This window comes from Stegastes partitus, unplaced genomic scaffold (assembly GCF_000690725.1).
Source record: "Stegastes partitus isolate 25-593 unplaced genomic scaffold, Stegastes_partitus-1.0.2 Scaffold306, whole genome shotgun sequence".
Classification (NCBI taxonomy): Eukaryota; Metazoa; Chordata; class Actinopteri; family Pomacentridae; genus Stegastes; species Stegastes partitus.
In genome coordinates this window covers 25845-42302 of record NW_007578037.1, presented here as the reverse complement: position 1 = coordinate 42302, position 16458 = coordinate 25845, and the positions used below count along the sequence as shown (strand labels likewise).

The 16458-nt window shown below is 41.9% G+C and overlaps 2 protein-coding genes across 2 annotated transcripts; one reads left to right on the top strand and one right to left on the bottom strand.

Annotated features, from left to right (window-relative positions):
• Window positions 1–888: 888 nt before the first annotated feature.
• pax10 (paired box 10) lies at window positions 889–5519 on the bottom strand. Its single transcript, XM_008283274.1, has 7 exons — window positions 5414–5519; window positions 5084–5278; window positions 3297–3379; window positions 3036–3192; window positions 2629–2702; window positions 1070–1202; window positions 889–989 (listed from the first exon to the last, which is right to left on the bottom strand). The coding sequence occupies exons 1-7, from the start codon at window positions 5517–5519 to the stop codon at window positions 889–891; spliced, it is 849 nt and encodes a 282-aa protein (XP_008281496.1).
• A 6414-nt stretch (window positions 5520–11933) lies between these two features.
• On the top strand, window positions 11934–16218 carry LOC103358348 (serine protease 27). The gene is made up of 6 exons (XM_008283272.1): window positions 11934–12157; window positions 12352–12464; window positions 12626–12705; window positions 14047–14318; window positions 15344–15504; window positions 15680–16218. Exons 1-6 carry the CDS (start codon window positions 12112–12114, stop codon window positions 15932–15934), a joined length of 927 nt encoding a protein of 308 aa, XP_008281494.1. The 5' UTR covers window positions 11934–12111; the 3' UTR covers window positions 15935–16218.
• The last annotated feature ends 240 nt before the right edge of the window (window positions 16219–16458 follow it).

Sequence of the window (16458 nt, the reverse complement as noted above, 5' to 3'; positions counted from 1 at the left end):
CACAGTAGCCTCACACAGCTTTTGCTCGGGGAACAAGCTACTTATCACAATATCATCGAGCTGCTCAAGTAACAAGAAACTGTGGTTACACTTCACAATACGCCTGACATCTGCTGGCATTCACTCAGTACTACAGAATCACTTATTGAGGCTTTTTTTGTGTGTGTGTGTGTGTGTGTGTGTGTGTGGTAGAATAATGATTTTGATCCTGCTGGTGAGCATGTGGGAGCCGAAATCTTATTTTCACATTTAAAAACTTGCAAAGCTACAGTTTATTTAGCTGTTTTTTGATTTATTTCTATTACATTTTTGATGTATTTCTATTATATTTTTGATTTTTACATACTGGTGGTTTGACGTTTAGGCAGACATGTATTCAGTCAAGTCCCAGGTTCTGTTTTTTTTTTCATTTTTGAATCACAAAATTTATACAATTAAAAGCCAATATGTGTGGCACAATAAAATACAAAGGGTTCAATGCTAATTCTCAACTATCAAGTCATAAAAAAGTTCCTCTTGCTGCATCTCCACAGACGGTAAACCCTGACTTTAGCCTGATTTTAATCCTAAACACACCTCAGACGGATCCTATTCCTAATCCTCCTATGATTAACACACTATCCAAAAAAACAACAAAAAAAAGTGCAACCTGATAATACTAAGACAACACCAGTCTGACCAGAGTACTGTTAAGTGCAACCAAAGCTGCTCTTGGCTGGATTTGTAAACATTTAATGCATTTCGGGCTCTGCAACCCATCGAGGCCTCTCTGTAGCTCAGCCCTGTGCTTCCTTAAATCCTATTTTCTTGACCTTTTTTTTTTTTTTTTTTACACCCCCCCTCCCCTTTCTTCTTTTGCAACTCCGGTTGGAAGCGATTGTCTGTTGCTCACTGTAATCTGGCCCAGTATTGACCCAGGTTCTGACTCATGCTCTGCGGCTCGGTTCCCGGGACCTGGACCGGCACTGACACGCCGGGCGATATGAGCCCTGCAGAGACGGGGAGGAGGAAAGCTGTCAGTTTGGGGGCTACACAGTCTGATCTACTGTACATGTCAGTAAACGCTCACCTGTGTTGGAGTTGGCGGAGGGCGGAGTCTGCAGATGAGGGGAGGAGTACGCCGAGGAGTCAAAGCTGCGCGGTGCAGAGGGGGATGGAGGTAACATGCAGGAGTAGGAGGAGGCCGACTGAGGAGGAATCGACTGAGAGTGGACACAGCAGTGGAGGAAAGATTAGATGTGTATCCAAAAATTACATTATCATTTGAGAAAGCCTTTTTTTTTTTGAAGTATGTAGCCACAGCTGTACTTTATCCATGTACTATAAAGGCAAAGGTTTGGTTTAACCACATGGAGGTGCTAGAGTATCACAGCCTGGTAGGAACCCAGTCGCCCAGATTTTCTTTTTACTTATTTTCTAATCATTATCAAGCCTGAACCTTTGCATTAAATGATATTTTAAGCATCAGCCACAGTTTTTTACTTTTTCTGATGTCCTAATTTTGAGCATCTGAAACCCATTTGACCCACATTTGACAAAAAAATAGTGTATATCTTAAACTAGAAACCATAACTGTATGCATTTTGATGCTGAGGTTGAAATGGTGCGACCAAAGCAATGTCATTGACAAGCGCCTCAGGAAAAAAACACATCTGTCACTCTGATGATGACTTTTAATTAAGTGCTGCTTCTCCAGGTTGAACAACCGAATACGGCATCTAGTTTTAAAATAGTTTTCATGACTTGTACTTTCCAAACAATGTCAAGGTCTAGTCAAGACCTCCGATACCGCAGATCTTTTGCAATAATCACCCAGCGTAAAATCAGAATAAATCTGCATTTCAGTTGTTGAGATGATTAATTTTGACCGATAGAGACAGGGCTGCACTGGGTGTCTAAAATGTAACATACACGCAGTCTGAAGAAGCAAAAAGGCAGCGCTCACATCACTGTAATGAGCTGCTGACCTTCCAACTTTAGGAGTAATCTGTGAGTGTATTTCACTGTACAATTTAAGGCCTTTTAACAGTCACGATTTGAGATGTCAAACTGAAAATCTGCATGTAATTAACATTTATTTTCATTATTGGTTCATCTTCCAACAGTTGAATAAATCCATCAGTGGGAAGATATTTTATTTACTGTCACATGTGACAATGAAAAGCAGCAACATTGAAGATGCAGAAACCATCAAACATTGACATTTTTCCTTCAAACATAACTGAAATGATCATTCAATCAATCATCCAATTAGATGTTTGAAACAATTAATGAAGCAACCAATTGTTGCTGCTCTGATAATTTATAGATTTGCTTTCTCCATCTCTTTCCAGTCCTTGATTATCTATTATTATTATTATTGATATTATTATTATTGACTGGGACAACACTGATAACAGCTATGATAATAATAATAATAAGAAGAAATAGATATTTCATTATTAATATTAGAACTTGTAGTTGTATCAGCATTAATACCTTCTGTTATTTATTTGCATATTTTACTTTTATCAGCCTCGTTTTTAGACTCTAGACCTGATAATACACAGGTTGTGCTGTGTGCTGATGATGACGTGCTTCGGTATAGTTTGGAAGGTGCTGATGAATGATGAATGATGAATGTCCAACCTGGACTCCAGATGAGAAAACTGACAGCGAGCTGTAGCTGGGCAGGGACGACTCAGCCTGACTCAACATGGACCCTGGAGAGAGACACACGGAGCAGAGCGAGGCGGTGAGCTCACGCACACACACATTCAGTCACATGTGATGGGAGCAGTGGAAATGTTTTAATATAGATGCACTCTAATGGAGAAACTCTAATGGTTAGCCTGCCTGCCAACGTCAAGAAGAGGAGCTCTGAGGTTTGTAATTATAAACTAGTAAAATATTCCGGCCACCAGATGTATAAATCATAAAGAGCAAATGTAAAGTCCTCGCTGGCTGCCGTGTGAGCAAACAAACAAGCACGTGTGTTGTCATCAGCGGCGGTGTAATTAGGCAGCTGTACTGCGGCGCAGCGACCTGGTGTTTACCTGAACTGCTGCCGTGCTGCTGATGATACACGGACGTGTTGAACGAAGTGCTCAGAGGGGCTTGGCTCTGCGAACAAGAAGTCACGCCGCCTGACCTCCTTTGGTTGCGCAGCTTCTCCTCCCTCCTCCACTTGGCTCTTCGGTTTGAAAACCACACCTGCCAATCAAAGAGTCCCGTCAGGCCTGTTCATCCTATAACGATGCATTCAGCAAACAAACACATTCTGCTGCACTTTGAGGCTGGATCGAGAGCTGCCTCACCTGTATCCTGGCCTCGGGTAGATCAATCTTGTTCGCCAATCTCTCCCTCGCAAACACATCCGGGTAATGTGTCCTTTCAAACTCTGTGGAAGATATTAACTAATGTCAGACACACGATGTGAGTCTTAATCGAGGCTGACAGCACTACAGGAAAACAGCTTGCCTGATAGCCCCCGCTGCGTGGTGTTCACATATTTTGGATTCATCTGTGCATCTTCAAGCTTTGCTTATAATTAATCAGAAATGACTAATAATAGCCAAAAAAAATTAACCTGCATTTTAGATAATTACTGCTCAATACTAGCAGCAGCACTAATTATCTCTCCGTGGAACGTATAAATCCAGGAGGCTGAGCTGTATCCTTACAACCATATTTGAAATATTTATCTGTTGCACTTTGTATAAATTATTTATCATTATGGAACACGCAGAAAGTTCAAGTGAAAGGATTCAAGTTGAGAAGCTGCCTAAGCACTTTATTTCAAAGAACGCTCACTAAAGTGAAGAAGGATCCTTACAGGTTCTCATTTTGTCGTCATTTATACGTTTTTAATTCTGAGCATCTATTGTTTTATCAGACTGATCAGTATCATCTGGTGACTTACTGTACAGCAGACACAACGGCTTGATGCAAATGAATTCTGAAGTTGTTTGAACATCAGTGAGTTCATGTTAATGAGACTTGGAGTTTCAGAGGATCATTTCTCACGGTGGCAGTTAATTTATAGTTGACAAACTGCTGACATTTTTGTTGTTGACAAGTCGAAACGAGAATGTGCCTCACCCTCTGACAGCCTGACTCATCCTCATGAACTCTCGTGAAAGTTCCAGGTCTGGTAACGGAGACGTCTTTACAGATTGAAGTGTCTGCGCTCGTGATGCTTAACATTAGTTTAGTGTGCCAATAAAAAAACCAAAGCTAATAAATCAAATAGTGGTTTAAGTCACAGATGGCAGCAAAGTTTCTAATTATGTTTACGGCTGAGCATATCACAGATTATAATTTCTGTAAATAACTAGAGACTGAAGTTGACGCTGGTAACACATGGTTAAGAAAGACTTTTTTCACAAAGATAGCGGTGGCTCCGTAAATTAAGTCTGTCTCACAAATTGTTCTAATTGGCTTGGTTATAATTGGCGTCTGTGTCAACACATGATTGTTATTGTGCCGTGGCTGCGCACTGAGGTCAGTGTACCTCATTAATGTCATTTGCACAGAGTGACCACACTGATACGTTTCCACTCGGCTGCACAGTGGACATTGCGTCCTTATTTAGCTCAAGGGCCCTCTGCAGCCATATCCAGTCAAGGGTGGCTTTCTGATCCCTCTCAGTGGTTATCAGGCCACGAGGGCCAGATCTCGCTGCATAATACAGCCACAGTAATGATGCATTATCAGGACTCTGCTGTACATGTTGCCAGAGGCCTTTTTGGAGCAGATCAGGAATATTTTGTGGAGTTAAGATTGTGGATAATTTGCATGTGGACGTTTTCATGGCAGGGCTTAGTCTGCCTCGGAGGGACTGATAAAGATCCTGACCTGCTAAAACACACACAGCCTGATTTTAGATGTAGTTTCCTGCGATTTAAATTTAAATCTAAATCTGTAAGCAAGGTCTGAAGACTATAATCCAGTAACAAAGGTGTTGGCAGGGAAAAAAAAAAAAAAAGCAGCAGGACAAGCTGCGTCATGACACACTCTGCTCCTCTGCTCTGGCTTGCGCCCATGGAGGCCGGCGATTGGCTGAAAGGCGAGCAGAGCGCTGTGCGTGCTTGCATGGCCTGACCTTTCTCCAGAGCCTCGATCTGCTCCTGTGTGAAGCTGGTCCTGTTCCTCTGCAGCTTCCTCTTGAGCTGCAGCCTCAGCTGAGACTCCTCGCCCTCGTCCCGCTCCACGGGGACTCCTCCTCCTCGGCCCGCTCCTCCTCCCCCGGCCTCACCCCCCATGCTGCCCTCCGTGTCCAGCAGACAGCCCTCAGACACTGGCAGTAAAGGAAAGGTGACAAAAGAGATGCATGTGTGTGTCAAGAAAAATCCCTACAATTCAACAGACGGTTAGGTAGAAGCTACTTGTATTTCTATGTGGTTTAAATGCGGTTTACCTGACGCCCTCTCACCTGTGCTGTGTTGCGTCTGAACGCCGGTGGGGTCATGGTACCAGTTGTTAGGCCCACTCCAGTTCGAGCCGCTCTGCAGGTTCAGCATGGTTAACTTCTCATACATACTACGAGTGTCCGAACCACCATGAAGAAGAAATAAAAGAAATCCTGTCCTGTGTGGGTTCGCCGCTGTTTACTGTCACCTTGGCTCCTCTCTGCCTCCCTCAATCCTCCGATCCTTCCTCCTGGGAGGGGGCAGCGGCGGGAGGGTTTCGAGGTGGGAGCAAAGATAAGAAGAAGAAGGAGGGGTTCATATCGCATGAGTTCACACATGGTTGGCATTGTGGTGAATTAGCCTCATGATGACAGACAGAAATGGAGTTAGTTACATGCTCGCTGTCGTAACGCGTGTGTGTTATACATTGCTGCGCTGGTATACCATGGGGAGATGAGGTACATTAGAACCCACTCTCAAAGTCATGACATTTATGATGCACTTTTAGCTCTATTTTTTGCTGGTAAGCTCGAGCATGCATGCACACACACGCATGCATGAGAAGACACCGAATTTATATGTATCCACAAACTGGCATCTCACACACACACACACACACATGCAGCGGCTGTATGAAGGATTACCCAGAAAACACCAAAACCAAGCTCGTGTTTAACTTTCAATATAAGACATAAGGTGCACAAGTGTGTCCTTAATCATCACGATCCACCTGAGCAAATATGTGGCAGCTCTGAGATTAATAAAATATATTTTGTTCCCCTTTTATCCTGCAATGAGAATAAGAACGGAAGGCAAAGGTATGTCGATACTGAGCAAAATCTCACAAAGTAGTGCAGCAGCACAATGTCAAAGGTCAAGCTTGATTCATTTGGATGCGACCGCCCCGAGACAACAATTCAGTAACCTCGTTTTCAAGTAGATTCCAGAAAATATTCATGCACACTGTCGGCAGCGACGCCGACCTCAAAGCCGGCACTTAAAGTCTGATATAGAAGTGATATCACACACGCAAATGGAAAAGAAAACACTCCGATGTTGCGATTTTGTTTTTTGCAAACTTACCGAGTGTCCAGGTGAAATGGTGCGGGGGGTCCTGCGTGTTACTCTCCTCCTCTGTGGACCTTTATTCCCCTGTTTCCCCCCACGTCCCTTGTTCTCCAGCTTTGTTGACAATACTGTGAGTGTGTAAAGGAGAGAGTGGGAGAGAGATGGAGGGAGTTAGACAGGGTGAGAGAGAGTGAAAACCGGAGAGGGGGGGCTCTGGAGAGAAATGCGTCTGCGGGCACTCTTGTCCTCCGAGCGATGGGGAGAGAGAGAGAGAGAGAGAGAGAGAGAGAGAGAGAGAGAGAGAGAGAGAGAGAGAGAGAGAGAGAGAGAGAGAGAGAGAGAGAGAGAGAGAGAGAGAGAGAGAGAGAGAGAGAGAGAGAGAGAGGGAGCCACCGAGGGGTGACAAAGTGAGTCAACATCAGTGTCAAGTTTGAACTTAATGCCAGCGAGAGGAGGAGGGGAGGCCGAGAGAGTGGAGCATAAAGCACAGATAATGGAAAGATAGTGGATGATAAATAGATGATGGAATTCAATTTTGGCCATAAATTACACATAAATATTGAGCACAATTGGCAGTCAAGTGTGTCACAACCAAGACGATTGACATTATGAGATTATTAGATTCAACATTCAGTGAGTCTAACGAGTGAGAACTCATTTTCGTTGATTCCTGTTTGGACACTTTAAAGATTTGATCGGTCAAACTCTAATAAAGCTTTGACACGTAGCAGCTGTTTAATTGTATTGCTGCTGTAAGAAATAGAAGAGTAAAAGATTGTTGGGAATTATTGTTGTCTTTAATGTTATAAGAGGGTATTGTTATATTATCGGTTTAAGAAATCGAGGTAATAAATGATTTTATACATCGCAGCAGGACAAATGTGTGTAATTAGGAGGTGTTTTGTTGAACTGGACACATCAGTAGTTTATAATTTTTCTATCACCCAGAGACACTGATGAAGTCAAATGTTGTATAAAATGTCGCAAAAAACTAAACTAGTCTAAAAAGAAATAATTTAAAATCATAAACAATGGGAAATTAGAAAAAATGACCATGTAGTAAAATAATAATGAGAAATATTAGGATGATTGATTGATTACAATCTATTTAAAATGTTGGATATTGATGATCAATTGAGATTATTTTTGAGCACTAAATACATTAAAAATTTATCAAAAATAGATATTAGTTAGTTAAAAATGTGACATTTTCAGCTCATTAATCATTTATTTTTGTGCTTTACTTTAATTAAATGGATTTAGATCATTTATTTTAGATAAATATTAGGATTATTGATTGATTATGATCTATTTGAGTTGCTGAATTGGATGGAAAGATGATCAGTCATGTTACCAAAGCTTGTGTTTGATCATTAGACGACATTTAAAAATCTTTACAACAACAGTCTTTATGAGTTAGCTAAATAATTTCAATGATATCCTTATTAATAACTTATTTAAGTAGTTTATTTTATTTAAATTAATACTAACGTCATCTTGACACTAATGATTAAAAAACAAACCCTTATATATTCATGGATGTTTATTCGATACAGATACGTAATAATGATGCATCATTTTGTAGAGGTGCAACTAATTAAGTTGTAGACATGTTTAAGTAGAACATGTGTCTTTATAATAACATAAAACATGATCATGTACATTAAGAATAAGCATTTTATGGGCTGTATCGAAATACTGCCTCACAAATGGCTTTTATCATTTATTAACATCTGCTGGTTATTTTCTTGATTGTCTGAATAATTATTTGTCAGAAAAGTAAGAAAAATGTTATTAATGTTCACAATTTTCTTCAAATTGCTGCTACAATTTAGAATCATGTATTTGAAGAAAAAGTGGCAAATATTAAGAATTGAGAAGCAAATGTTTGGCATGTGTGGTTAGGAAATTATTGATCAATTATCAAAACTGTCTGAGCTGTATGCTGAGCTGTGCTATCTGACATCATGCTCCTATGGACTGAGGTATTTAATCCTTCACAGTGTTTCAGGCCTGCAAAGCTGCTGTTGGTGGGCAGCAGCTACGTTGGGGTTAACAAGTGCTCTCAGTCTGAGTTACTGCTGCTTTTCTGAGAACACCTGGGTATTGTTCCCCCAACCACAGCGGTATTGTTCTCCTGCTTATAGCACACTGAGCTTAAAGCTATGGGACAATAAACAAAGGCATCGTCTGGGGCCCAGAGCGGGTTTAAAGGAGGAACCATACAGAAAGCCCCGACGGTCGACACACAGGGCCTGATGTGAGGCGTAAGTAATGACGCAGGTATGACGGTATGTATGGCGGAGTCAAAGAGCGAGAACAGAGTAGAACCGGGGGTTTAAATATATCCCTTTGCAACGGAAGGGAAGAGAAGAAGTGAGAGATGGAAGATGGAGGCAGAGGGGAGAGATAGAGGGAGTGAAGAGGAAGTATGTGACTTTGGGGTGGGTGTAGGGGCTTGGGGATGGGGAGGGTGCCAGCTTGTTTTATTTCCGGTTGACAAGACTTTGCGCTCCCTTTCTCTCTGTCGCTCCCTCTCTCTTTCATACTCTGCTATTCTTTCTCCGCTGCCCCCACTGCTCCGTCTCATCCCCCCCACACACCCACCCTCTTTCTCTGTTACTTTCCTCCGAGACGTGCCTCGGAGAAAGGAAAGGACTTGACAAGTTCAAAGGTAAAAACAAGTAAGAACAGTGGTGGGAGAAGCATTTAGACACTTTAAAAGAATTTAAATACTCAGTTCAAAGTAATAGAAAATAATAATAGTAATCCTGCATTCAAGATTTTGCTACAAGTAAAAACATATTATCAGCAAAAAAACAAAAACACAACAACAAAGAGCTCCTTATGCAGAATGACTATGCATCTAAGGAGTGCTGTAATGCCATAACTTCATCAAGCATTCTTGCAATCTTGTACAAGACAAACACGATTATCATGTGATAAAATCATAATCTGCAATGTCAAATAAATGTAGTGGAGTTTTAAAATATATATGAATACCATGTACTTGCCTCTGGAATTTAGTCTAGCAGATGTACGGCGGAGTAAAAAAAACTGCATCAGTGTTTCTGTACTTCTGTAGCAAATGTACTTTGAATACAGGAATTTGGGGGCTAAATGAGGGAAAGTTGAGCAACAAAACTGCTTAGTTAATTCAAAACTAAACCTAAAAAAAACCCATATTAACACCACACACCCACTCATCCACCCCCCTTTTGTTTTCTAGCCGGTTACCCTTTTGTTTTGCTTTTATTCAGAAATCATGGCTGCATCTTATTGTGTTCCAGTTGTTGGAATGTGGCTTAACCTATGTGCTCCCTATGTGCTGAGTGCAATAATGTGTGTGTGAGAGCATGTGTGTGTGTGTGTGTGTGTGTGTGTGTGTGTGTGACGGCGCGTGCTTCACTGCAAAGATTCATGTAGCTCCAGGACATGCATTTTTTTTTTTTAGTGCATCTTGTTAGTTCATTCCTGTCACCTCTCTCTCCCTCTCTCCCTCTCTCTCTCCCTCTCTCCCTCCCTCTCTCGCCATCCCTTGCTTTTTCAGCGCTGAAGGGGGGATGGGGAAGGGGAGGCGGACGGGGCTGGGAGGGGAGAGAAGGGGGGAGGCGGTGGCGGTGGAGGCAGTCACCATGGCTACAATGCCACGACAAATATTCATCAAGTCGTTAAAATAAAAACAAACGGGAGTGCATTATAATTGCTCTTACTGACTGGATCCAATAATGCGTTCATATATTATGAGTGAGAGGAGCGGAGTGGAAGGACTCGCACACGCACAAAAAAAAATGATGTTAGTGATTAAAAAATATATATATATGTCAGCTGACCTGCGGGCAAAAGGAATGTAACACACGCTCGCATTCACATGCATTTCAACTCTTTTTGTGCAACTTTATTTCCCCCATTACCTGCTTATGGAATTCCCTGTGAGTACTTTCGTGAGTCTCTCCTCTCTTTTCTCTTTGTCCCTCCATCTCTCGCTCTTCCTCTACTGTTGTGTAGCCTCAGGCGATACTGTGATGTGTCCTCCCTCTGTCCCTCCCTCCCTCTCCCTCTCTCTCTGTCCCTGTCACCTTCAATTGCTCTGTGAAACTAGACACAGTGCCTGGGGCAGGGAGGGAGGGAGGGAGGGAGGGAGGGATACAGGGAGGGAGGGAAGAGAGGAAAAGAGAGAGGGAACAAGGGAGACAGACAGACAGCTTTATAGACAGACAGAGGGAATAAACACTTGGTGTCATGTAAAAAACAAATAGGATTACCGCAGTCCAGATGTGTGGCAAATCAATCGACTGAGTCATGTTAATGGTCTAGATCGAGCCACAAAGATGGAACGCTCAAATATTGTGATACTGGAAACAACAGAGGCACAAATTTGCCCAATTTAGGGCAGAGTTCGACCCTTGACCTGGCCGTGTGTCTTTCATCCTGTGTGCGCTTCTCCACAGACACCTGTTAAACAAGTTGCACTTCCCACCTTTCCACTTTGTCCCTGCATTCACTGAGAACAGCTAATACCTGGATGCCACAGACTGCAGGGCCTCGTACAGCAGGTTTGACGATTACTGTGACATAAAATTAGGATAATAACAACTTTTAGGAGGAATTTAAAAACATGAGCTGCTTATTTCATGATCTGAGCTGGTATTGCTTTTGACCATAAATTACTAGATGAAGTGTCTGTACAAAAAGGTGCAACGCAAATAAATAAAGACGCTTTGATCGTCATGTAAATACCTTAAACAAAGAGGTGAGCTTTAAAGCTCATTTTAATGTCAATCTGCTCATTTGCAAGAACAAATAAGATGCTCTTGTAAAAACATGCAGTCAGCACCTCAGTGCATCTCTCTAATCAAGCAATGAAATCAAGTTTAAGACCACATTGTTATTATTATATTCTTAAAATTTGATACTACAAACCTATGAAATACTTGTTTTTAAGTATTTAATCTGTCACAGTAAAACCTAATCAGTATGAGATTTAACTCAAAAATCTTAAAATTGAACCTGATTAATCCTAATCCTAAATTCTTGTACAGAAAAAAGATAGTAAAGTGAGAACAAATGCAGTGCCTGATAGAGTAGTGATTAAACATAAGTACCATATGTTAGCAAAAATAAAAACAAAAGCTAGCAAGCTAAAAATAAACTCCTCTGACAGGGATTACTTCACGTTACTTATCAACCTAAACACTAACATTTGCAGCTGCATGCAGGCGTTTCTCTGAGCTTCGATTACTTGAATTTGAGGGTCCTTGTTATCCACAAAAACACTACCTGTTCCTAAATAGGCTATGGAGGAATGCTGTTACAACTCTTCGATTTCATTGGCTCTGGTGGACTGAGGGGGCGGGACAAGGGATGTGATTGGATGCAGGTGAGGCCACAGGTAGCAGCTGATTGAGAGCGAAACGTTTACTCGGAATTTACTCGATACCAACTGATTTGGTTAAACCGGGAGACATTTGAGGGATTTTATCGACGGCAATACGCGATTTTAACTCGTGTAACTTTATTAAGTTGATGTTTTGCTCGAGTTTCTGTCATAAGATAGAATAAATTATAGAGTACACGTTTTATTGAAGTTAAATTTGATTTATCCACGTCAGGAGATTAATTGTAGTACATTTGTAGCACGAAACGCCACAAAATGTCGCCGAAACTGCGGTTTCTAGCTGGTTTTTGGTGCTTAACAGGTGAGTGTCGACCGTTATGTTGTGTCTCCTCCTTGTCTTTTCCTCCTCTCGCCATGTTTCTTTGTCCGCCCTAAAAACGTAGATTTTGTGCTCTTATCTGATTAAACCAAACAGGAATGTGGTGTTTGAAGTTCACACAGCTCACCTGCTTTGGTCTGGGTGGAGCAGAAATGTAATTAATGCGCATTTTTAAGGTATTTTGGCTTCTAATGCGCAAGAATGTGGTCGACCCCCGCTAATGGAGAACAGGATCGTGGGAGGGATGGACGCCTCGGACGGGGCTTGGCCGTGGCAGGTGGACATTCAGGTAGGAAGCACTGGTTTTTACACCCTGATCCTCTGATCCTGGTTGGTCTGTGTGGAGCCTGTGGGCAGATACACGTGTGGTTTTAGTGTGTCAGACTGCTGAGAGAGGGGGTTTGCCTGTGATGCTCAGGTGACTCACCCTTCTCTCCCCTCGGCTTGCAGAAAGGCTCTGATGGTCATGTCTGTGGAGGCTCCATCATCACCGAGAACTGGGTCCTATCAGCCGCACACTGTTTCCCCAAGTAAGACCCCAAAAACTACTAAAAATCAGCAGGTATGGTGCCTGAGCTGCTACCTGCAGGCTCACTGCTTCTGTTTCAAGTCAATAATGGTAATGACCAATGCTGTTTTTTTTAAAAACGCCTCCAGGAAACTACATTTTATCATCTGTAAACCGTCCGTTATATTCAAAATCTGCTGTGTTCAATTTAGAAGAGCTGCATTTTTTTGTTGCATACAGGAAACACTTCCTGTACAGAACAAGGACGCGCTAAACAAACTGACATAGACAGGCTTTGCTTGAGTTAGTGACAAAATGTAAAACTGCAGTCAGAGCTTATGGGTTCATAATGATGGCTATCAGGTTTCCTCTGCACAGGACGGACCCCATGGCCTTCTGCCTACTTTAGACAACAAGGACCGTTTGTTATAATAGAGAGCTTTGAGAAATATAAAAGTTGTTACTGCAAATAATGCAAGAGAGGAATGCTGGTAGAAAACTGTTAATCGCAGACGTTCATGTGTTATTTTACCACTCAGTGAACTCTTCATGCAGTTACCACTGCACGTACCTCTGAAACTTTAAACTTCATTCGTGATGTCTAACGTTGCCCCATCATGAAGGATACATGGAAATCACTTGAGTTTATTTGGCCAAGTCAAAGTTAAAATAATGTTGTTGATTGAATATTCTCAGTAATACATACCAATCCAGGTTCTATGAGCTGCACTACCATAACTGACTTGACTGCAAGTCAGAAACAAAATTTAAAAACATATTCATGCGTTTTCTGTTCCTGTTGCAACTTCCCGGCTTTGTTCAGTGGCATTAACACCTCGACAGGTTTGCAGATAAAATGTGTTCTGAGGTTCTGTATCACTCAGAGGAAATCGTCAGGAACAGATGTGGTGAAAAGGTGGTGCTTCTTTCAGCTGATTTAAATTCTGACCAGTAAACAGGACCTCTTCCTGTTCAGGTTAGCTGTGCAGCATCTGTTACCATGGTGATCTGGCAGGTTGAAAGTGATCCACCTTCATCACATTAAAAACTAGATTTAGGCTCAACATGCCTCTCTAATCCGTTATTGTTGTTTCATAGTACTTAAGTCTTATGAACTAGAATTCTAGTTGTTGAAAAGAACAGAAGAAAGAAAGGAGACAAATCCTGCAAACTGCTGCTCATTCATTTGTTTCATTACAGGTTTTAAATTTCCAAACCACAATATGATCATCACCCCTATCTCAGGAAACACCTGCTCGACGTACATTTAATACCCCATGTTTAGTTACTGTAAAATATAAATGCAAAGGGTTCACATTTCAGTCTAGCAGGTTTCATTTGTTGTCCTTCTGTCTTCTTTCAGTCCGTCTGACGTGAGCGCTTACATCATCTACGTCGGCCGATACCAGCTGAACAACTACAACCCGCACCAGTCCGTGCACCGTGTGAGCCGGGTGGTGATCCCGTACGGCTACAACGAGCCTCACAGCGGGAAAGATGTGGCGCTGGTGCAGCTGTCCAGCCCGGTAACCTGGTCAGATCACGTCCGTCCCATCTGCCTGCCCGCCTCTGGCACCTCGTTCCCAGGTGGCATGATGTGCTATGTCACCGGCTGGGGGAACATCCGGGAAGACGGTAAGGCTCGCTGAATTCTGCACTGAACTTTTATCCAGCAGTAGTATTGGATTTCTTTCATTTACTGTTTGTCTTCAGTATTACAACATGGGATAGATGGATTCTACCTGCCCATCCTGTACAAAAGAGTAATGTCTGAATAATTTTATGGCTGAATTCTAATGAAATCTTTTTGATGACTGAATTTCAGTCAGCTGTGATCAGACTGTGTGATTGAAAGTTGTCATCAAATTTATCATAAGGCTTATTTTTTTCTACAGTGAACAGTTTTGTCTGATGTAATATATGAATACATGCAGTGAAACATACCTAACTATATGTGTATAGATACATACGCCTTTTTTTCCACAAAGATCAATGCCTTGAGGATATTTTTATTAGCTTTAAAAAAACACAAATAACGTGACACCTCTAATGAAAAGTCAACTGTGTTTTCAAATGTTTTTAGGTTAAGCTTTACACTGGACATACATTCTCTTTGCGTGTTGATTAAACTGCTAAAAAACTGCCTCTGTGTATCAAAGTTGCATATTTAGAAGTTTTTTCTGTGACTCCTGGATGTAGCTCTACCACCATTCATGCCGTTGCTTCCTGTCTCCATCTGTGCTCGCTGAAGCTGGAGCACACCAGCTCACCTAAAACTGCTTTGTTCCATAAAGTTTAAATTCATCTGTACATGTTTGAACCGGAGAATGATTCTGAAGAGCAATGACACAGAAAGCACCATCCCACAAGTTTACAGGATTGGTTCCTTAGGTTTGTTGCGTATAAAACCCCGGAAGTCTGACCTGAGTTTTTGAAACTCTCATTGGTACCCTACATTTTAAAGGCAGAAACACTCAGCCATGGCATTCACAGCCTAATAAAAAACACCATAGGGGCATGTTTGCAAGGTAAAAAAAAGACCAAAAACATAATTTTCGGATCATTTCTTTTGTGCCGTACTAGGCGGTAATAGTAAGAAAAAAAAGTTCTCAAACTCCTTCTTGTCCTTTGTCTTCCATGTGTCATCGTGTCCCCCTCAGTCCCTCTGTCTGGAGTCGGGACTCTGCAGGTAGTGCAGGTGCCAATCATCTCCCAGAGTTCATGTCAGGAGATGTACCAAACGGACCCGAAGGAGCAGGTGGACATCCTGTATGACATGATCTGTGCTGGATACCAGGAGGGCGGCAAGGACTCCTGCCAGGTACTGTTGGATCAGCTGTTTGTGTTGTTGTTTACGTTCGCAAAGCAAGAACCTGCAATGAAAATGACCTGGATCTCGCTTCTTCTTTTCTGTAGTCACCAACTGTCTAGTTTCTAAGACCTTTGGTACATCCCAGGGGTGAAAGCTGAGCGAGTCTGTATGTTTTTCTTCTCAGGGAGATTCAGGAGGGCCCCTCGTCTGCCAGATGGTGAATGGGACCTGGGTGCAGGCCGGGGTGGTGAGTTTTGGTCTGGGCTGTGCTCATGAAAACAAGCCAGGTGTGTATGCCAGACTGACTAGCTACTCAGGCTTCATCACCGACACGATACCAGAGATCCGACTGCACGGCCGAGCTCATCAGAACTGGTGCGGGAGGGCCGTCATGTTGCTCAGCGTTCTGTCCACTCTGCTGACGCTGCTTCACAGATGAGACGCTTAAAAAACTGGATTTTACGGAGGCCGAATGTAAAGGAGTGTGAATGAAGGAGATTAATTGTGAATGTCTAACTCATTTCTAAAGTGGTCCTGAATAGTCCAAATAGAAATCTGTCCCATGCACATAAAGCCATATTGAACTTAAAATCCTAATTTTTTAGAACTCTGCATTATGAGCTTTGATTCAAAGTAGTTTTGATAGGTTTGTATTTTAAATCAGAATTATGAGCTAAATAAATAATGTCTTTTTGTATTTGAAATAAATTGTTAATTTGATTCCTAAAATCAGCTCACTGGTCTGTTCATCCATCTTTGTATCATGTTATATATGGACTCAATCTTCAGTTATGTCCTTTCAAAAATGTCCTAAATAATTTAACATTCGAACGCAGCCATTTTAGATGTGAACACAGAAGTTTGCTGTGAAGTAATTCAATCCTGTTTGGGTAAAAATGTTTAGCATATTTAATTTTAAAAAATGAACTTACTCTCCATCTACACATAATGTAGTTCATTAAA

Coding starts and splice junctions, on each gene's coding strand:
- LOC103358348 (XM_008283272.1), top strand. CDS start 12,112: ATGTCGCCGAAACTGCGGTTTCTAGCTGGTTTTTGGTGCTTAACAG. Junction 12,158..12,351: donor TGGTTTTTGGTGCTTAACAG/GTGAGTGTCGAC, acceptor CGCATTTTTAAG/GTATTTTGGCTTCTAATGCG. Junction 15,505..15,679: donor GCGGCAAGGACTCCTGCCAG/GTACTGTTGGAT, acceptor TTTTCTTCTCAG/GGAGATTCAGGAGGGCCCCT.
- pax10 (XM_008283274.1), bottom strand. CDS start 5,519: ATGTATGAGAAGTTAACCATGCTGAACCTGCAGAGCGGCTCGAACTGG. Junction 2,703..3,035: donor GCAGCACGGCAGCAGTTCAG/GTAAACACCAGG, acceptor GTCTCTCTCCAG/GGTCCATGTTGAGTCAGGCT. Junction 1,203..2,628: donor TTTTCTCATCTGGAGTCCAG/GTTGGACATTCA, acceptor GTCCACTCTCAG/TCGATTCCTCCTCAGTCGGC.